The sequence below is a fragment of the Artibeus jamaicensis genome, unplaced genomic scaffold, assembly GCF_021234435.1.
Source record: "Artibeus jamaicensis isolate MK-2021 breed Jamaican fruit bat unplaced genomic scaffold, CSHL_Jam_final contig_886, whole genome shotgun sequence".
NCBI classification, from domain to species: domain Eukaryota; kingdom Metazoa; phylum Chordata; class Mammalia; order Chiroptera; family Phyllostomidae; genus Artibeus; species Artibeus jamaicensis.
The window spans coordinates 2,798,208-2,821,141 of record NW_026522002.1 but is presented as its reverse complement, the minus strand read 5'-3'; the positions used below and the strand labels follow the sequence as shown (position 1 = coordinate 2,821,141).

At 38.8% G+C, this 22,934-nt stretch overlaps 1 protein-coding gene across 16 annotated transcripts in view; it reads right to left on the bottom strand.

Moving 5' to 3' along the window:
• Nucleotides 1-22,934, bottom strand: part of FOXP1 (forkhead box P1) — a 627,082-nt gene that overhangs the window by 209,807 nt on the left and 394,341 nt on the right. For 14 of the 16 annotated variants that reach the window (XM_037150321.2, XM_037150320.2, XM_037150319.2 and 11 more), the window contains one exon: nt 19,462-19,646. The exons of 1 other annotated variant lie outside the window; for it this stretch is intronic. In XM_037150321.2, the coding sequence (XP_037006216.2) occupies nt 19,462-19,635 (174 nt within the window). In that variant the 5' untranslated portion in view covers nt 19,636-19,646. Of the gene's footprint in view, nt 1-19,461; nt 19,649-22,934 lie in introns of all 16 variants that reach the window. One more of the 16 variants, XM_053654796.1, reaches the window with a different exon arrangement.

The following is a 22,934-nucleotide window of genomic DNA, read 5'->3' as shown; positions in this document are numbered from 1 at the left end:
AAATAAAAACCAAAACCTTGGAAAATATATGTATGCCTCCTTTTTTTATCTCTTTTATGAGCGTAATTACTAAATGGAAATCTCCAGGAGCCAAAACCCCAGCCAAAGAGCTTGAGTGACCCCAGGGGAGGGCACAATCAGACAATAAGACACTTCAGTTTCACTGTCTCAACCCCCAAATCTCCATCCTCTTCCCTCCTCAAACCTACCACCCAACAAACCTGTTTCCATTTACAGGGTTTCAAGAATAGAAAGTGCATCCCCCCAAAAAAAGTGTTTATGGTTTTGGGGGGCATGCTTTTGTTCTGCATAAAAACACTGCAAATATAAAAACGCCAGAATTATATTTTGATGAAACATATTAGCTGTTATCCTATTAGTAAAACAATGCATTCCACACAGAAGGGCAAAACCAGACCCAAAGTCAAGAAGCCACCCATTGTAAGCAGAAGTCAATGAAAGGTAGATGAGAGTGGAAGTGCAGCAACAGCAGGCCAGTCCATGAGGATTACGTTTGTCTAGGAAGAACTTACAGAGGTTAACTCTGGCAAGTTCCATAAAAATATCATATAGCCATGAGGACTGAAGTCATCTTCCAAGGGACTGCTGGCATGTTCTGGAAAGACTTAGCTTCTTTCCCAAAAGCATTCAAGAAAATATGGGCTTACAGTAACTAGTATAACCACAGTAAGTGAAGGTTTAAGAAATGGGAATTGCGAAATAGCCCCTGGTAGGAAGGATGGAAGTGAGAAGAATTCTTTGGGTTTTTTTTAAGAAGAAAGTGAAAAAATAAGTCATCAATCGTAAGACATGGTGTGACTAACAGAGAAACTCTACCACTTGCTACATAGAAACAATTTCCTTGAGCCACCATCTCTCTACCTTCTAGGGCACGGGTTGATAAACAACTGCCCAAAGGTTCAATCCAACCTTCTGCTACTATAACCCAACACAGGTCAGGCTGCCTGCCACTACAAAAGCTAATACTCGAGAGGCAGGTGCTGATCTAAAGAAAAGTGGTTTATTTTCATATACTGGCCATTTGGAAGATGGGGCACTCATGCCTCAAAGCCCATCTCCTGGAAGATGGGGGACTCATGTCACAAAGCCCATCTCCACCTCTCAGGTTTTTATAAGGAAGGAGAGGGGAACAGAACAAAGAGATCAAAGGAGGGAATTAAAAAGTTCTCTACATGCAAATGAGCACAATCTACTCTGATAAGGCAAGTGATGGTCCAGTGTGCATCATCCTGGTTTAAGCCATCCTGGCTGTATAGTTGAAAGTAAATCAGCAAATCTCCGGGAGCTGGGAGGCCTGAAGGTCAGACTCTGTATCTTTTGAAGTTAGTTCCTAGGATTCGAACACAAAACGTGTTGTTCCTCTACAAGCTGTATATTAGAGTTAGCACTTAAAGAAACAATGTCAAAAGAACCATGGGGTGGGTTACAATTTCCCACTGTTGCAATTTTCCACTGTTACACTATTTCTGTAAGTAAAGTTTTATTGGAACACAGCCATGTCCATTCATGTATTCTCTGCGTTCACACAGCGCATTTGTGACAGACAGAAAAGCCAACAACGTTTACTATTTAAAGTAAATTTATACGTAAAGTTTACTGATCCATTCTGCGGAGTGATTACAGTGAAGAAAAATAAGAACTTGCCAAGAATTAATAACAAAAATTTAAAAACAGATGTGTGTGTACGCAGTCACACAGATGTGCCCTGTGTGTCAAATGTAATTCTTAACGGTGTTGGTAACCACAGGAATGAAGTTTCTGATTTCATCCATCCTGACCTGTCTGGGAAGGTCCCACAACATATCCCAGAAGATGTCCTAAACACAACAGGGGTGTCCATGTAAATGTTAACCAAAAGACAAAAGCCTTAAGTATGTCTGAGCTCACTTTCTTCATCCATAAAATGTGAGGCTGGATCATCCAAAGAAATTTTTAAAAATTCTATGACCCTACATAGGAAAATAAGGAAAACAAACACATATTTAGGGTAGGGATTAAGGGGGAAGAGAATTGAGGATATGGGAGACAACAGTCACATTTAAGAGGGGACTGGTAATATGTTTTAAGGGGCCAAATAAAGTTACTTTCTCATCTCACAGGAGGTGCAAATTCTGAAAAAGCTCAGTATCTGCAACCAGGGGGTAGGAATGACCTATTATTTAAACATAAGGAATAACTGTTAGGAGAGATTCTATGAAACCATCTGGAGAAGACTGGTGGTGAGCTGGCACCATGACCGGGCTGCATGGGGCCTACTGTGGGCTCTCAGGTAGCACCTCGTGCTGGAAATTGAAACAGCTGGATTTTCTTCCAGCCCACCCAGTATGTCTCATGTGCAATGACAACACAGATATGGACATGGTGACACCTTTAAGAAACTGAGGTTCCTTGTCTCTTAAACAGCAACTAAAAAGTGAGAGATTTTCCTACTGACTTTCTTCCAAAAAACGATTTTCAGCTTGCCCCACTGTTCTTGTCAAAAGCAGACCTGTCGGTTGGTTTTTCAAGGTGAGAGAGATAAAGCTAGACCAAAAATGGTACACTGTGGCTTGGTATCTGGGCTTTTGTGTTAGTTCAGAACAGTGATCAACGAACAGGTTATCAGATTTGCTGGTTAAAGCAAAGGTTGCGTGTAATCAGCTGACTTCCAAAATAAGCCAGGAAAGTTAAGACTATTTCCCAAACTGGAAACGTACATGCTTTGCTGCTAGAGAAATGTACATAGTTTGCCTTGTAGTTTATGAATCTTTAAAACTCCCACTATAAGTACCATATCAGCCATCTTTGTGAGTACTATCTTTTATTATTGTGCTAAGTAATTGTTCTGCGCTGACTAGAGTGATGTTGGTGTCAGCAAAGCAGGTGGGGCATGGGGACAAATGCAACGTGGGGAGCAAGGGGCATTTTGTCACCAGAGCTCATCACTCTCAAAGGAAAATAACTCACGTTTCTAGATTTTAAAACAAGGAAAATAATTGGGGCAACTTCTGAAGAGCTAACTCATTAATCAGTGAAAACTAGGTGAATACTTCCTCCAAGAAATACAAATACCAGAAATATTTTATCCAAGTACATTTTTTTGTTGATTGGGAAAAGGGATGGAGCCAGTTCCATAACACTAAGGCAACACTGAGGTATTCCCCCTCTGGCCCATCTGTGACAGCTGTGTGGGGAACCTGGAGAAAGTGTGTAGTCTTCCAACTCCACGTACCCAGGGTAAGAGTAATGGGGAACGGGTCCAACCACAAATGGCTGCTTTTAGGTTGTACCTATTGCAATCACCGTAGCGTGCAGCTTATTAAGAGCAGACTTATTAATAAATGGGGCTTTCCCATTTCTCAAAAGCAAACACTCCATGCCCTCTGACTAGTTAGGAAGACAGCAATCTGAAAAGTTTTCCATATTGGTATCATGGCTCAAACGCTCCAGACCCGAACCATCCAGATTTATTGTCTGAGCACACGGAAAGAAACTTCACCACCAGCACCCCTGAATTTCTGTCATCTCTGGAGTCAAACAACGGCCTTCCAACTGAAGTGTTTCTGAAACGGAAGGAATGGGGCTAATCTCTGCATGGGTGCACCAGGTGTTCCTTGGAAGGATTCAGGCCACTGTGGTGAAGGAGGGCCGTAACTCTGAAATGAGAAGAAACAAACCCAAGCAGCAAAACACAGCTGCTTAAGGTAAACGTGGGCATATTTTTTAAAAATAAGGGTTCAACTTGAAAATAAGAAAGGGTAGAAGCTGAAAAGCTTCTGTCAATAGGAATATCTGGCATTTTCTGACGGGACTCAGCAAGAAAAGGTGGGCTGAAATGGAGGAGTTCTGAATGAGAACGTTCGAGGGTTCTGACGTCCAGGAAAGGAGAGGAACCCCTCCTCTCACACGACCTCCTCACCACACGGTGAGAGAGACCTGGGTGCTCTGAGGAAGAGCTGAGCTGCGGGATCCAGTGGGTGTGGGTTAGTTAGAAGCCAGGCTTGTCCAGTCGTAAGCTCTGGGAACTTAGGTAGCTAATTAAGTTTCTTCCTGTGAAGAACAGGCATTGTAAGAGTACTTAGCTCACAGAGTGCTTGTGAGAACACACTGCACTAACACATGCACAGTGCTGAGCACACGACCTGGGCAAAGGAAGCCTTCAGTAAACTTTCTATTGGTATTACTAACACTGGCATTAGTAACTACAAACGTGTAAAAATCTCTGGCAGTAAGAAGGCTTACAGTTTTTGATAAAGAGAAGAAATGCACTTTCTTTATTGAAAATGGGTGGATTACCTAATGTCATAGCATGCTGAATGTTTCCTCTGAAAAGTAATTTCTAAGAAATGTACCCAAATACTGAATTACCTGGCAAAGGCAGGAGAAGGTGAAGGGGTAAAATTAGGGCAGAATTAAACAGACCATAACCTATGATATTTGAAACAAAGTACACAATATTTACCCTAAAGCTACAAAAACATGAAATTAAATTAAGATGAAACTATGAACCACCGTTATGAAAGTTAACTGTAAAAATTCCCACGTATAAAAGTGTTGCTAGATTTTTTTAACCTATGAAGTTCCATGGTGGGAATAGAAATTGAGATAGGCAAAAATGTGATGGATGATTTTTTTTTAAAAAGGATAAAGAATGTCAACAGTGGTTATCTCTGTGAAGTGAGGTTTCAAGCAGTATAGTTTCTTTGTTTTCTGCTTTCTTAGCTGCACCTTCTAATCTTTTTATAATGGACATGTCATTAATTGTGTAGTAGAAATGCCAAAATTGAGTTCCAGTTGAGAACATCTGAATGACACCCCAGCCTTAACAGAGCCCAAACTAAAGATCTCTCTGACCCCCGTGTAAGCACAGAGGTATCTGTGGGCACCTCTCCCAGCATGCGTAGCAGCCCTAATTGTGCCAATAGTTCACGGGAGTTTCACAAAATGTACCTACAGCTAGTTATACTCACAGATTAAAGGAACTCTAAACTTCTTGGTTTTTAAAAAAGCTACCTCTTTTTTCCTAATTTTTGAGAAACTTCTCAGCCTTTACAAGAATCAAATGTTATCTTCAGAGTGGATCTAAAAGGGGGATTTGCCAGACAACAGCTTAGGGAGGATGTCGGTTATGTGGTGTATATAATTATTGGCAACCTGGTTCTAGTATTAATCCCATGGAAATTACAGAGGGCGGGCAGCAAAGAACATTGGAACATAAGAATCATTGCCATGTGCAAAAACTTAGATTTTAAAAAAGAAAATGCAGGCATGAGAAGTTTGCCAGAAAAAAATAGACATGCCAATAAAAAAGCTGCTTCTTAAAATTTGGCTGGCAATGTCTGCCCCCCTCCCAATGGATACTCTTAGTAAAGAAAACATGGTAGATTTTTTTTTCTCCCTAGCCTGTTTTTGATTTCCAATTAAAATTAAATATAAACTGAAATGCCACCTGGATTTTAGCAAAATCCAATCCCCACCCTCCACCTCTCCTTTTTCTTAAAAGAAGAACCTGAGCTTACATATACAAACATTTTGTTAAATGACCCGTAGCAAATTGCGTAATGCCAGTAAAAGTTGTGTTTTTTAAGTTATGAGCCCCAAAGATTTTATCTGAAATAAAACCCAGATTCAATTCAGATTCTGAAGGCAAACTGTGTCCTTAACTCTGCCTCTAAATTTAAAACATTTGTGTGTGGGGCCCCTTCAGTAATGTTGCTAGTAGGTAAGAAGGAGAAATTCTGTATTTACTAAGATGTGTTTTCTGTTCTCAAATGGTAAATTGAGGACTAATTGCCTAAACAATCTGATTCTTTGCAGTTTTCATGTAGAGGTCAGTTTCTCAATGAAGAGTTGGGTTGTAAAAGACAGCAAACTATACTTGAACAATAATTAAATAAATTTTTTAAAAAAAAGAGTTGGGTTGTCAAGCCGGGCTGAATGCTTATCTCAGTCAATCATCTCAGTGAAGGAAGAGGAGAATTCCCGTAGTACAGGCTGATGCTTCTCCTGGGGCATCTCCCAGGTGAAGGTCTACCATGATCTCAGGTGACTGGATTTGCATATAAAGTGGGTGGGGCAGGCTAAGGAGTGGAACATAACTTGGGTCAGTCTCTCCTAGCTTCTAGCTTCAGGTCTCTAACACTTCAGCCACACACTTTTTCCCTGTCCTCAAAAGATGAGGACCAAGAATGGTAACAGTGCTGACCTTGGCCAAGTAGTTCAGTTTGTTAGAGCATCATCCCGACACGCGAAGGTTGTGGTTTCAAACCGATGAGTGCATAAATAATTGGAATGAGAGATCAATGTCTCTCTCTCTCCTTTCCCCTCTCTCTAAAAATCAATTTTTTTAAAATGAACAACTACAATGTCTTGAGCACATGTTAAAGGACTGACCACAGTGCTAAGGCCTTTCTGTACATTAGCTAATGTGTTGACCACATAAACTTTCTGTGGAAGTTCTCTTTATTCCCCCATTTACATATGCGAAAAGTAAGGCTCAGAGAGATTGGCATAACTGGCCCAATTTATTCTTGCTAGAAGTAGGAATTTTTAAACCCTTGTCGGTAGGGTACCAACGTGTCTTGAATGGAATGTTCTTGCCTTTTCTAGTTTCTAGGCAGTGAAATAAGTATCTATATACGACTGTCAAAACCAAGTAAGAGCAAGTCTACACAAGGAAGAAACTTGGAATGGGGAGCAGTGGAGAAAAATCTAAAGAAAACTAGTGCATTTTTCCACTTTTACTATCTTTATTGACAAAATATTGATTATGTCATAAATGGATGATATTAGATAATGATGGTTAGTGGTTGTCAAATTTGATGGTGGGAGCACCTAGAAGTTGGTACTGTCTGACATTTATATACATCTCACAAAAGTTTCCAAACAGTGTGAATGTGATTTACATTAATAATAGTAGTTATTTTAATTATTAAGACAATAAATGTTATTGTAGAAATTCTACAATATACAGAAAAATATAAAGTATACAAAATGAAACACAATCCCATTGACATACTCGAAAATAAACATTTTTACAGGCTTTTTCAGGGTTTTCCCCCCACCAATTATTGTATTATGTTCTACAAGAGTGTGATTCTTAATGGGTATCCCATACTACCTCCAACTTATATGTAACCATTTACTCAACCTTTCTTCTAACATCAGATATTTGGGGTATTTTTAAAATTTTCCATCTTATAAATACTACTGCTATGAACATCTTCAGGTTTAAATTTGTCTGTATGTCTCACATTATTTCTACAGGTTAAATTCCTAACAGTTATGATCATAAAGATAAAAATAATAAGTTAATATTTGTAGATCATTTACTATGTGTTGTTTAATTTTCTAAGCATTTGATGTTATACTCAGAAAATTAAATGCTAATATTATCCCCATTTGAATGGATGTATAAACTGACACACAGGGCAATTAACTGATCTGCACAATTACCCAATTAGTGAGGGCAAAGACATTACTGGAGCCAAACAGAATGGCCCCATAATCTGTGATTTTAAAGATCTTCCCAATAGCAGCAGATAATGGGTTAAAAGTATCAGAAATGTAAATTATTGAGCCCTACTCCAGATACCACAAAATAGAGTACTCTGAGAGTGGGTCCAACAACATGTGTTTTATGATGTCCTCCAGATGATTCCAATACACTTTAAAGTTGGAGTCCCTGCTGAATGCTAAACCACCTCTCAGGAAAAGTGTATCCCTGAATCACAGGGCATGACTGTGCTCAACCTCCTAATACCCAATGCCAAGCAACGAGCCCCAGGCGGCTATACAAGCTTAAACTCTTGTCAGTCACATAGGTCATTGTCAGTGCTATGTATATCACTTGGTATAATCTTTGCTGATTTAGCCAAACATCTTCTAACTAGCATATAGGGTTCTTTAGTTAGAACAGTTCAAGAGTTTGTAAACATGGTGATCACATTTGAATAGACATAAAATGCCTCAGAACTTTATAGAGAGCTTTATATGACCTTACTTCCCACAGTTTTTTTCAGAGCTGGCCTTTAGTGCTACATTTAAGATATCCACAAATTAATTCCAGGGACATGCTGGTAAGCATTTAGATCGAAAAGAGAAAATATTTTCCATATTAAGGATAGGTTACCAATATACTTAACATTTATTAAACATAAAAAAAATCTATGAAAATTTGTCAAAATGATAGACCAGCTAGCAAATCTAATTAACCTGTAGTATGAACTATATAGGTTTTTAATTGGAGGAATGGTGAGGGGCATGATGCACATGAAGCTGTAATAAAAAATTACACAAATACACACATACATACACACATACTTTTTAGAGCAAAAGATACTGGGGTTCTTTCAGATCTGTGAAGAGATCATAAGCCTGAAAACTGTAAGAATGATAGAATTCAAGATATGGATCTACCAGAGAAATGCACCTACTTTCAAGACTAAAGAGATCTTCAGTAATTGTGAGATATATCTGATAACAAACTTAAAAACAGACACAAATGCAGGCCATTGCATTTCCTAGGAAAGACAATTCATAAATAGCTGGGCTGAGCAAATGTCGTCAAGATTGACAACTATTTTAAAGTTAAGTATTGTTGCTTCAGTTGTTCTAGCTATATAATAAATGCTGATTAACGAGCAAAAATTTAACATGAGAGCATGTGAAATATGGACAACATCAACCAAATGAATAGCCTTGATAGTCTCCATCTAATCTCTGGAAATTGTATACTCAACTCAGGCAATGGTGTGTGTAACAGGCAGGCCTGGACCATTTCCTGAAGACCAATCCACACAGATGCTGGTCACCTGCATAAGAAGACCTATACTCAGCATACATCTGTAGTAATGTCATAAAAGAAATCTACCCATTCTTACTTCAAAATCAAAAGTGCCAAAATATCAAAGATACATTTCTTGGATGTTTAATATCTAAGTCTCTATACCTAAGTCTCTAAATGCACATAAGTCATAAGTCATACAGCTCAGTAGATACATGTGCCCAGCATCTCATCATTGAAAGGGTTAAACTAATGAAGCAGGCATGTGCTTACTACACTGCTCTTTACCAAATTTTCCCGTGGTCTTTAAAAATCTCACCAACATAGACACAAAGAAACTCTTCCTGTCTGTGTTACCGAAGATCTGTTGCTTAAGTCAGTCATCTGTTGATTAGCCATGTGCAACTCTTCTACAGCTTGTCTTTATTTTCTTAGAAACTTTTCTTGATATTTGATGCTATGTTTATGCCTTGTTTCAGCATGATTAGGTTATGAATTTTATAAATGTAGGGAAATAAGATATTCAGTATGTTTCTTTGTATCTTCTAGCCAACATGGGACCATGAACATAGATATACTACAATGTTATGTTAATTTTCTTTGGTAAGAGAACCAGGGCCAAGGGCATCTGCTCTTTGTGTGACTCAGGTCCAACCTTCATTTCATTAGTAGGCTAACTGACTAGTCCTGTAACCACCAAAGCTTTTAGTTTGTAAACTACATTCAATTAAAATGATTAGAGAGAAGCCCTGGCTGGGATAGCTCAGTGGATTGAGCGCGGGCCTGTGAACCAGAGTATCGCGGTTCGATTCCCAGTCAGGGCACATGCCTGGGTTGCAGGCCAGTTTCCAGCAGGGGACGCATAAGAGGCAACCATACATTGATATTTCTCTCCCTCTCTCCTTCCCTTCTCTTCTCTCAAAAAATAAATAAATAAAATATTTTTTAAAAAAAATTTGAAAAAAATAAATAAAATGATTAGAAAGAAACTTTGCAGATATGATAATATCTACAAGTTCATTTACCACTCCTGAAAATGCAAAACAATGTCTAAAATTGTAGTAATATTTCTGATGGAGAATTTAGAAAAGAATGAGGGATGATCCCTCAGTTTTGTCACCATAAAGCATAGAAGGTACTGGAAGGCATATCTTACCACATCTGCCATTCACTAATCCAGGGGTCAACAAACAAACTTTTTTTTTGTAAAGAACCAGGTAATAATGAGTGAGTCATACATTTTCTGTTGAAACAACTCACCTCAGCTGTGGCAGGAAGAAAGCGGCCACAGACAACAATAAACAAGTGGTTGTATTTCAGGAAAACCTCTATTTAAAAAATAAGTAGCAGGCCAGATGTGGCCAGACTTGGCCTTCTGGCCAATCCCTGGCATAGTCCGCAGGCTTCACACAGTGCTTTGTACCTAGAACCTACCCAGCAAAGCTACTGAATAAATGACTCAGAGAGGTTTAAAATTATTTCCAGAGTGCAATCTTGACAATTGTAATTGTGAATCACTACTACAGGATATAATCTTGACGATTATAAATGTGAATAGCACATACTCAGCTTATAAATGGTGTTTTGCCCTCTTAGGAGATGTTCATGACACAGTAAGTCTCCACGTAAATACATATGCATATGCATATAAAACAGCACAAACTTTGTGTTTCTAAGATACATGTAAACCTAATGAGATAAGCATATCCTGATAAAAACACACGTTGTAAAGCCATTTTCATGTAGTCCTTTTGGATGTTGAATTCCTATTGAGTTGAAATGAAAATATCATGAGTAAGAGGCAAAAATGAGGCAAGGTGAGCAATATTATCATGGTATTATTTATCATACACATTAGGACCAAAACAGTCAGGAGACAATGTGCATTATGTCACTCTCTCCCAGTCTTTAACCTTGCAAAAGGTCGCTGGGTTCGCAGAGAGAATACAAAAGTCAATACAAAAAACCATAAAAATGGAACTACTTCTTACCATGCAATCTTGAAAAATTAATAATTGCAATAATAAAAGGACACTTTTGCATTATTTTAGGATGTTATATATTATTTTATTAAATTTTTCCAAAAGCCTTTCTTTCTTTAGCTCTGTGAAGCATGGTTCTGCTGTTGAAAAGCAAAAGACATTTTACGCACAATTTTCCCTCTACTAGAAAGAGGTATATTGTGCCCTTCAGTGAACATAAAATTGATATTATCATCTCTTAGTTTATATCTCACTGCTTAACCTTCAGATGAAAAGATATTGGATTTGAATGACTAAGAAGATACCATGTCAGCTTCCCTTCAATATGGAGAGAAGGGAGTTGGGGACAAGAGACAGCACAGGGATAAGAACAGGGATTTCAGATCAGTTGACATTTTCTCTCTTTCAACAAGACACTGTGAAGCTGACAAATACTTACATTTGTATGATGATAAGTGGTCTGCTTTAACAAATTTTGCTGAAGATTCTGTGTTAGAAAGTTAATTTTATTTTGGATACAGTCTAAGAGGATCAGTCTTTTATAGGTATAAAAGAGTTACACACAAGGAGAACATTAGGGTTATCAATTTAGATGCCAGAGAATCCTCACAGAAGGAGTAAAGAAAACAGAGCTTCATTTGTCCCATTTGCCTCGATGGGAGGCTCAAACTGAACACACAGCAAGGCCTTGACTCCCCTAGGCAGTTCCATCTGTACCTTGAAATGAGTGTACCAATAGCTCTGACCATTTAATAATTACATTGTATTGTCCAACAAAAGAAACACAACATGTGCTCTCTTCACTTAAAAAACAAATTCATTCTAAGAAGCTGTGGCAACATAAAACAAAGACTTTATCAAAGATCTAACATCTTAGTTTTATTCTCTAAAAGAGATAAGTCCATTCCTTGATCAACAGGAACACAAGCAGTTTATCAGCATTACCCATGTGACTTTTGGAAGACACACTCATTAGTAACTGGCGAAGGCTAAATGGAAAATACTCAATGATTTTAATCTAAATAAACATACATAATCCACATATTGAATTTTAGTGATATAAGAAGGGGTCTTTTTAAAATAGCCTTTAAAAAAACATTCCAAAATAAGTCCATCCTTTATTGACAAATTATATCTGTATCTTCTTTCTCCTGTCACAATAACCCCTATTAGTGACAGGTAAGGAAGCAGCTTGGGTTCTTCTTCTCCAAATGCTCTTTTTTGGTTTCATGGTGTTACCATTTTGGCAGGCATTCAGATTGGATATCCTGAATCATCCTTCATAACTCCCATTCCTTGATGTTTTCACATCTATTTCAAAAGGCCCTGCTGATTTTCTAATACTCATTTGATCCAGGCCTTCCTTTCCCTTCCTATTTCATTCATTCACAAAGAGTCTGCCCAAGAACTCCTCTATACCAAGGACAGTGCTCTGTGTTAAAGAACATTATGGAATAAGAAAGGCCCAACCCTGCCCTTATTGGGCTTACAGTAGACAAAGGGATTCAACTATAGTTGAAATACAGGGAGCAACAACAGCTGGTCCCTGACAAGGTGTTCTTCAATTAAATGGGGTGAAGGTTAGTATCCCATTACTAAATTCTGTACCAAATGCAATCCCTTGTCACTACTATTAATCTCTCAGGAATCTCTTTCCTTCCAAGCCAGACTATATCCAACTTCCTAATCAACCTTCAGTATGCCTCCTCTTGTATGGCCCTTCTTTACTTGGAAACTTCCCCTGGCTTAGATACTCAAGCCTCCCACAAGCTGAGCCTACTTAACCCCTAACCACCATTCACATCTCCCATTGTTACTCTTTAGGCCCTAGCCCCCTGCCAAAAAAAAAAAAACAACAAAACTCTGTTGCTCTCCCACACTTGCCGAATACCCCACACATCAGTATGGTCCCCATATTTCCTTACACATAGGCATGCAAAACAAATATTAGTTAAATGAAAGCACATACAAGCAAAGGAATAAATGAATTCAAGAAATCTGAAGCTAGGAAACCAAGGTTTGTAGCCATGTTTACTAACTAGCTCACTTGGGACAAAACAGAGACCTGGTCAGAATGTGAAACTCCCTTGACTATGTTTTCATGTGAGAGAAGAAAAAAATGTGATTGTATTTCTCTGAACCAAATCAAACAGTATTTAGCAAAAGGCTCTGGAATCTGACAGGTAACACTTCACAAAACAACAGAATTCAGGTAAAAAACCAAGTGATGAGCCCTGACTGGTGTGGCTCAGCAGATTGGGTGTTGTCCTCTACACCAAAAGGTCGCAGGTTTGACTTCCAACCAGGGCACATGCCTGAGCTGCAGGCCAGGCTCCTACCCTAGTTGGGGACATGCAAGGAGCACTGATCAATGTTTCTCTCCTCCCTCCCTTGCCCTCTCTCTAAAAATAACTAAATAAAATCTTTTTTAAAAAGATCAAGTGGTGAAAAGAAACTTTCTAATATGGGGTTTGATTCCCTATATAAACTTTCTCTCTGTTGCTCCTTCTACCACTTGCATTTATATTGCTATTCTACTCTGTCATAAAAGTAATCACCTTGTAACCCTTTATATCAAGTAATCTAATGCACCACTACGTAAAAGTACATTGGGCCCCATCAGGGAGCTACAGGTTTGCATTGCACAAACATACCAATTCTGCCTGCTCAGCACCCGTGGTCAATAAAAGCAAGCACTTGCAAAACAGCAAGTGGATTCCTTGCCTTCAGAGGACAGATAGGAGTCTGCCAGTTTTGCAAAACAAACAAACTCTTTGCAATCATCAAAGCTAATCTGTCAACAAATTATCAGTAAAGTCATACCTCCTAAAATTTCAAAAACAGATTTATGATTAGACAAGAGATAGAAGTATATTTTTTATTATTAGCTCACAGGTGGGCTTAAAATCACCTTGTCAAAGTAGTGATGCTTTTGCCTTAAGTCAGGAGGGTACACTTCACTCATGATGAAATGTGGCACCTGGGTTTCTATTACCATGTCATCTTATGTACATGTTCTTTTTTCTTTTTTGTTTCCTGTACCATCTTAATTTCCAATGGAGAGATTAATGACACAAAACTGTTTAGTAATCAAAACTTGAAAGAATTTCATACAAAGCTCACATTACAGGTTATATAAAGCTTTGATAACAGTGTTTTGATGGAAGGCTGGTGTAAGCTAACAGGTTAGAGAACTAAGAATTCAGAGTGGAATATGCCTTTTCCAGAAATAGCCACAAAAGGAACTGAAAAAAGCAAGTTCTGTTATTGCTGTGACTGCTTTTTTATTATTTGTTAGAATTATCTGAATTCTTGTCTCAGTTTTGTTCCAATTTGTTTGTATTATTTTCACTGACATTTTGTGGCACTAATTCCTACAGGATACTTTCAGCCATCAATATTTACCATGGTAGTTGAATAATGTCTCCAAAAAGAGTGTAGCTTAGCAGAGAGATTCCTTTAAAATTATAGCTTGGGATTTCTCCTACCTGTTAAGGAAGGTTCTCACCCCTCTCCCATTGCCTGGCCCCATAAGGGCACTCAATAAATATTAACAATACCTTGTTTTACACTCCCCTTTCAGAAGCTTCCCTTTTAGGACACAGGTATGCTGGCCATGTTTACCCTTCTAAAGGCCTCAAAAGACCCTCCCCTTTGGGACACTGCTCACTTCACTGAAAAAGGCCACTTGAGGGCATTCTCCCCAAAGGTCATAAACAATCTTTTTCAAAGAAAAAAAAATGGTAAGGCTGAACTGGCCATTGCTACCCGCTCCTCACACCTACAGATACATCCCGATCACTGGGGCCTACGTAGAGAGTAAGAAAGAGACAAGAATGGCCAGTGGAGTTTTGGTGCAGCCCCAAGAAAATATTGGTACAAGTGAGATGCAAAGGGCTGGCTCCTTTTCCTATGAGGTCACTGCCCAGCCAAACACTGAAAGCTATTTCTTTCAGGCATTGTTTTCAAAAGAGGCGGTTAAAGTTGGAAACATTGACAGAACAACCTCCCTTTTCTGCTCCATATCCACTGGTATTTTTGTTAACTTCAGTAACAAAAATGTAATAAAGAATTTATTCTGCCATTTTGAAAATGAAGAGAAGGTTTTTAAATTTTGGTGTATCGACTTATGCTAAAATACTGATATTTCAGTCATTACAATTCTGTTTCTCATGGTCAGAGGTCCTCTGACAGTACCCCGCCCCTTAATTGTTGACACTATTACAGATGTCCTCCATTATCCCCTCTGCCCATCCTCTCCAGCCCCTGCCACTCCGGCCTTCATCACATTGTTGTCTGTGTCCATGGGCTATGCATATGTGCATATATGTTCTTTGGCTAATCTCTTCATCCCTTTTGAACCAGACCCTTTTTAAGTCCTGTCCCAATCATACTATTTCTTTGAGCTTCTCTGTCCTGTGGACTGGATAGTCTTTTACTTCCTCCAGTGGCTCAAGGGCCAGAATTCAACCCAATGAATCTTCCTTCTTCCCTTTCATGATTTTCCAGAAGCTCCCTATTTGTTCTGCCTTTCTTACCTCCTTAATAGTCATTCAACATTTTGTCTCTTTTTTCCCTACATTATTAACATGAAACATGTACCACTATCTGTTGGGCTAAAAGGTTCAACACCTTAAGCCAAATATCAAAGAAGCTATATGAAGTAAACACATCACTTATCCACACTCTCTAAATAACACATGTTCACATTTCATATACAGTTTCTCTCTTTTTATGTCTTCCTCACAGATCATCTATCTCTAAACTGCCCTCCCTCACGCGAAATGACAGCCACACCTCAGAAGCACAGTGACCAAAGTTCTCCTCAAACTGATTTCCAGACAATGAAACTGCCAGGTGGGAACTCCCCGCCCCCCCCAAATCAGGAAAACCCATCATTAAATAGAGTGTTGTTAAGAAATAGCTGTTTGACTTAACAGCAATTCATCTTTATTGAATAAACATTTTCCAGTATGCATTCTGTTAATTGACCCGGCAGCATATGCTGTATATGGGAAAACTCCTAAACATTATGCTGTATGTAATATGCTTATATGAAAACGCTCTCATTTGCAGCAATATGGAAATAAAATTCTGCTTTCTAAAATTCAAGACTTTTAAAATGCATTAATCCACACAGTTTATGAAATTGCTTTGGACATTTTAAAATCCTTTCTTTAAGGAAAAAAAAAACTGTAGCAATTGGTAATAGTATTTGTTGCTGAGCTTCCTAATGGAGGAGTGCACATCCAATACAGAACTTTTACAGACCCAGAAATGGGGCAGGCATAATAGGAAATAAAAAGTCGTATGGTACTGGGTAAAGAATTACTGAGTGGCTAAAAGAAAATGTTCAGAAACTCTATCAAATTATACTGTTAGAGAACTATTGGTATAATAGTTTTATGGCCCAGATATAAGTAGAGTTGAAACATTACAGAGACAATACATTTAGTTGGAGGAAGGAAGACAGTCTGTAGGTGTGTTGGCAGGCTCCCCCAGCTAACGGCAGCGCATCTCCTTGGCCAGTAACTTCTGTGCGATGATGGCATCTCCCAGACCAGAATCACCAAGCGTGCTGCCTGGAGGGCACCAATAGTCCAGGCTTCTGGGTGGGAACTAAGGCCCCATGGAGGGCTATAGGCCCCCTGACTTAAGTAGCAATTCATCTCCCAACAATTGCAGCCCTTGTGAAAATGTCGGCTCAGGGTGAGCAGATCTGATTTTTTAAAGAGAAGATGAAAAGCTAGATTTCCCCCATTTTCTAGGTTGTCAACTACGTAATTTTTTTTTAAAAAGAATTCTATGTGGACACAATTTAGTCAATGTACAGACCAAGCCCAGCAGAGAAGTCATGTCCTCCATGGAGAATCTTTGTGAAAGCTCTCCATCTGAAAGGGCACTTGCTATCACTTGTAATTATCTTTGATAAAATGGATCAAGCACAAAAAGACTTGAATTTATTTATTTTAAATCCTGGCACTAGGTAAAAGTTCTCCCTATACCATGAATGATTGTTGTGGTGCAACTAGAAAATCCTACACCATTCAGTTTCACAGACAGCGTAATTAACTCATTTTTATACCAAGCCTTTTTAAGCCAGATCTTTTTGTTCCATAGACTTCTAACATATTTTACAGTTCTAATTCTCTTCCACTGTCCTACATTAATCAAAGCTGTAACCCCTGTTGTCTTTGTACTACAGAATCAGAATGTGCCCCTGGCGAGGAATGGGGGAAAAGTCAACAGGAATTAAATTTCAGTGCAACTGTTTACTCAACTGTGGCCTGCAGTTATTGAAATTTTATCCGTGGTTTTGTGTGACTACCGCTGTAATGAATTCAGCATGGCTGTGATTTTCTTACTGCTGGTATTCTCACTTCAAGTAAAAACCTGTAGAATAAAAATGATGAAAATAACCCCAGTCCATCACACTGATGCTCAGATTTCTCCAAAATGTTTAATTGTTGCAGTTTTCAGTCTGGAAGAAAACTCTAATAACTCTAGTCCTGTGAAACTTTATGAATCCTGAAGTTTTTCTCTTATTTCATCTACAGATTTTCTTTTCCCCAAACAACCTGTTAAAAGGGGAGTCAAACAGCTGTCAGTATTTTATTTTAAAAGACCAAAAAGGCCTGCCAGCCACAATATGTGACGTTTTAGCCACAATGATAGCTCCAACTGCTTTCTTTCTTCCTAAAACACACCAATGACAAATAGAAACAGAACTGTTATAAAAATGTTAAAAGAGTTTTGAAGTAGAATCTAAAGGCAGAACCTTCATTTGATATATTTTCCAAAGTAGTCACAACCAAAATAAAAAGGCAAGATGTGAATAACTTAATTACACTATTAATGCTTTTTACGGAAGATGCTGTATAAATGCACTTTCATAACTTTCTTGTGTGAGGGTAATTTGTCATTGCTGTTATGAGGTGTGCATGCATGTGTGTGGTATACACATAAAGTTTGTGGCTCACTTACTGCTTTCAGATAGTGAATGATTTTAAGTTCTTAAAGTAAAATTCAGAAGTAGTTAAATGCACTTACTTAATTAATGTCCTCTAAAGAGTAATTACTTGGGGTTCTTACCACATTGGTCAACAGCCACACCTCAGCTATTCCATAAGGAAGCAGTTGATCTCAGCCCCTATATGGTAAGGGCATAGAAAATGGCACCCCAAAACGCCAACCATTTATTCTCAACAGAAGCCATAAACATCTATAAACACTATACTAATAAATACATGCACAAACACATGGATACCCTTCTACCACTCACTCATAGGTTTGGCAAACAATCTTATTGTTTAGAATTAGGTCATTTGGATGAATTTAAATGCATAAAGGTTACATTACAACAAACATTGTACATTCCAGGTGCAGCATTGATGGGACTGGGCTGCCAACAAAAGAGATCGAGTCACTTAAAGTTCTCTGGATTAAGACTTTATCTTGTCTCTCAGTTTCTTTTTCTTTCTCTGACAGGTTCTTTTGTGTCCCGTAGGTTGGACCAATTTCTAAAAGACCAACAATGTAGTGAGTTCTTATATTTTAAAATTTTTTAGCAAGGGGAAAAGTAGAATATGCCTTAGAGCCTGCCAAAGGCTATGTCCCTAATATAGGAAGGGGTTGGTTCTCTTTGCTTCTGTGATGTAGATTCCAGGGAAATGCTGGAGAGAAGAAGGCTTGTCGCTCTCTCCCCTCAGTCCCTGGCAGTTTCTGTTTCTTTCAGAAAGGCCCAAAGATGCATCGTTCTTTTCTCATCCTTTTCCCAGTGTCACCGTAACTATGCGTCACACATTCAAATCAAGGACTAACATGGAACAAAAACCATCTATTATCATTAACAAAAACTAAAAATATGTCCTAATTCCAAGAGAGGTTGGAAAAGCAATGCCTGTCTTCAGGCAAATGCTATTTACTTATTTGAATTTTTATCAACATTTTAGCTACACAATACCCTTTTCTGGGTCACCATTTGAAAATACTTTACCCATCAAAAGGATATAACAAAAACAAGTATGTCCCAATTTATGTGCATACTGTGGAACCACCAAACAGAGATAATATAAGACATTAATAGAATTTAGCCACATCCCCACAACGAATTATATGTAAGAAACATATGTAGACGTCTCTCATACCACTAAATTCTTACAGGTAGCAGCAAGCAATTTCTTACACTGATGCCTGTGTTATTGCTGTTTTCCCTAATTCTGCCTGTATATCCAATTTTTCTAATTTTCTTCATTTAATCTTTTCTCTCATATAAGCCCTTATTTTTCTTTTATCTCTTATCCTGTATTTTATTGCCTTATTCATAAGGCTTAACAAGTCAGTTATCCATTTTTTAAGTTAAAACACTTGTGTGCCACTTCCCAAAGGTTAATTTTATCCCAAATAATTAAACTTCATGCTGATAAATTTGGGGTTGGGAGTATCAAGGGGTCCTCTCAATCTCATTCTCAACAACCACGCCCGAAGAGGGTGTTTCCAAGACTTTGCACTCCCAAGGGCTTGAGAATTCATCTCTTCAGTCAACTGTGAGGACCCTAGCACACTGCTGGCTGAAAAGATGCTGCTTACAGTCAGAGTCAGGTGAACATAAAATATTCACAGTGGTCAAGTGGCAAATGAAGCAGTGGAATTGGCTCCCACCGCCCTCTGTGGCCAGACTCCAGAGCACGTTACCTGCTGCTGCTGCACGTGGGCCAGGTCGGCCGGCCCCACATCGGAGGCGGGAGTCTCCCCGTTGGACCGCACTTCCCGAAGACTGCCACACTCTAGTAAGTGGCTGCCGCTGCTTGACCCATTCTGGATGGCTGACCCATTACTTTTTGTCTCAGGCCCAGATTCTTGCATCATGACTCAAAAACCTGATAGAAGAATTTTCAGGAGGGAGTGGGAATAAAGAAAAAAGGAAGAAAGCAGCTGTTAGAACAGTTGTTGTGCACAAGGAAAAGGGCCCAAGGGTAAATGCTGCCAAAAATCTGTAAACAGTTGTCATTTTCTTTCACTCCCTGTATCCCCTTCATGTGTGATCGGTCCCCTAGCTTTTAAGTATGGAACTGTCCATCCAAATTCAAGTTCCAGTACCACTGTTTCAAATAGGTTACCTTTTTCCCTGTAGGAAAAAATAATATTTTCAGGTGAACCTAGAATTTATGGTTAAGTTTCTGTGATCATATCTGGATATTTTGCTCAAAACCCACTGAGTCGTTCTATACGTCCTATTAGGTTAATCTGAAGTTTTGGTGTGTGCAGACTCGGTGGAGCGGTGTCACACTCCCAGGGAAACACTCTCGATCAAAGTCTCTTAGGAGGCAGTGTGCACATGACCAGGAGGCCCCCAGAGGTAATCTGCGTAGAAAACCCCTCAAGTCAAAAATCAAAATGCACTTTAAGCTTCATATGCCTGGGAATCATTCAGATACTAAAATTCTTCAAAACTGGCCATCACGATAAGATAAGCCACTTTTAGAGAGGAAAAAGAAGTCCCTACTCTTTAAAAGTTAAATAAATTCAGACTCTGATCTTTGTCTTATACTTAAAATTGTCCTGAGAAATCCCATTCCAAGTTATGTGTTTCTCATGCTGGATTACTAGCTTCTGGTTTGGTTTAACGCCTGAAAGGTCTGGGCCTTCTTATATTTCTTCTGGAGAAAATCTAGCCTAGGTATACCAAAGAAAAGCTCTGAATTTGAAAGTACCAAACATAATAAAATTGTGTGTGTGTGTGTGTGTGGTGCTATATATGTGTGTTTGTGTGTGTATATACATATATATCTCCTGCATAAATACATTTCACATCCCACCTTGTTCCTCTCTAGGTAGAAAATCATTATCCAAGGGAGCCCACACAGTTCTTGGTAAAGATGTCCAATTAGGACATGAGACAGATAATATGTGCTCACGTGTATTGTTATTATATATTGACCACCAGTGTTGTGCCAGGCCCCACTGCAGGTGATTTACAGATATTCTCCCATTTAGTTCTGGTGACAATTTCTACCCCCAGTTTGCAGATGAGAAAACTTGGCTCCAGGAGAGTTGTTTTGATTTGCCAGCATGAATCACAGCTGGGAATGGTGGAGTCAGGACTGGAAGAAGTCCTGCCTCACGTCAATTCTTAACCACATGTTTTCTTACCGCTGAGGTGCAGAGGGGGCTAAACAATGAAATGGCAGGGTCCCACTCTATCTTCATAGAGTAAGACTTTCCAAAAGGAAATAGTCACTAAAGTAAGTTGACAATTTGAACACGAAAGTTGAGAAACGCCTGAATAATTAAAACTTTAATGTGAAATACCAATCATGGATAAAAGGTCAGATACCAGGGGGGATCTCCCAGAAAAGACATTATTTTTTGGAGGGCGGGCCCCTTGTAGTACAGGCTTCCCCTCTAGGTGAGTGTTCTAGGAACCCAGCTGGCATTGTTGTGAGCCTGCATTCAGCTTTAGTGATTTTTTTTTGAAGACTCTTTCAACACATTTGCCCATTTCACGATGGGTGATTTACGAGTGCACCTGCCCACACTGCAGTGAGTGTTCAGCAGTTTTTGACCAAAAATGGCGTGAAGTGCCCCCCCATGCCTCATCCTCCTCTGTTCACCCAGTCTTGCCCCAAGCAACTATTTTTTGTTGTTTCTCCAGATGAAAAAGTCTTTAAAGGAAAACATTTTGCCAACGTGGAAGAGGTGAAGCAAAGAACAGCAGAAGCACTAAAAGGCATCAAAATCTAGGAGTTCAAACACTGTTTTCAGCAGTGGAAAACTCTCATTTTGTGTATTGCATCAAATAGAGAGTGCTCTGGAGGTCACTGCAGTTTAAACATGTATGAACAAATACACAATTTTTATAAATAAATTATGGGGTTTGGGAGGGTTCTCCCCTCATAAAATGGAAAGACATGTATACAATCAATAGTACAGATTTCTCCCCCACACACGAAATATGTCACAACAGGAAAATTTAAACACTGTGGAAATTTTCTAGCAAGAGCCTTCTTGCTAGAAATTGGTTTAGCTCTTTTCTCCAGACACGAACAAAAACCAAATGGAAGAATTAAAAGCAGAAAAATTCACATCTTTCTTCATTTCCTTTAAGTGCATAGTGTGATCCAACTTGAGTACAGACTTCATAGATCCAGAAGACATATTTTTTTAAAGTTAATCTAATACTGAATGGGATTAGAATGGTATTTTTTGTTAACAGGTGGGAAACAAACTCAGAAGCAACAGCTGATACACTCTCATCTCTTAAGATCAGACTTTCCATTAATTGTAGGCATTTAAAAATTGCATTCAAAATCTTACTTTTGCAGAGTAAAGAATCTATCAAAATACAACCATAACTTTCTCTAAGATATAAGAACCAGGCAATGCAAATACCTTCTCATCACCGAAAAAGGGAGTCAATTTGTGAAATCTAGGAATTTCCACAAAGTTTCAGTTTCTGTGGCACAAACTTGCTTGTTCGTGCAGAAGCTAAAAAAAAGACAAACTAGGTATTTAAGGGAGAGGGCAGTTGCCTTAGAGTAGTTAGAAAGGAAACCCACTGACTTAATTAGACTATGCAATAAACATACCTAAAGAAAAAATGGAAACATTACTATATGTACATGTACATGTATATCTATATCTACATCTATCTCCATCCTCTGGAAAGCCTACCTGTATCAAGGACTGGACTAGATCCCCAAGAGGCAAAACATTACCTATACATAAAATCTATACCTGCCCTCAGAAATGGTATATTTATCCAAACATCCTGACCTTTTGGGAGCAGGTCTGCTTTCAAACCATGTGACTGTTGGGACATCAGACCTGCAAACAAGGAGTCTCAGAGGCTGGCCCTGCTTGTTTCCTTGGTTTGACACTGTCGTGGTGGGTGTAGGAAGCACAAGCTCCACTCCACAATTTGACAAGAAGGTTTTGCTCTATGCAGTTCCAAAGAAGGCTGCCAAGTCCTCTGGTACAAGTTTTGCAGGCATCAAGCCAAGCAACTTGGCTTGCAAATCAGGTTTGTGAGAGTGCAGGCTTTGGGACCAAAATTGCATAAAGGATTATTTTGGTCTAAGGATGTCCTTAATTAGTCAAGTGCTAACAGTAGTATGTAGGTTGGAAGATTTAAAATTTCCTATAATCTCCCACACCAATCAGGAGAA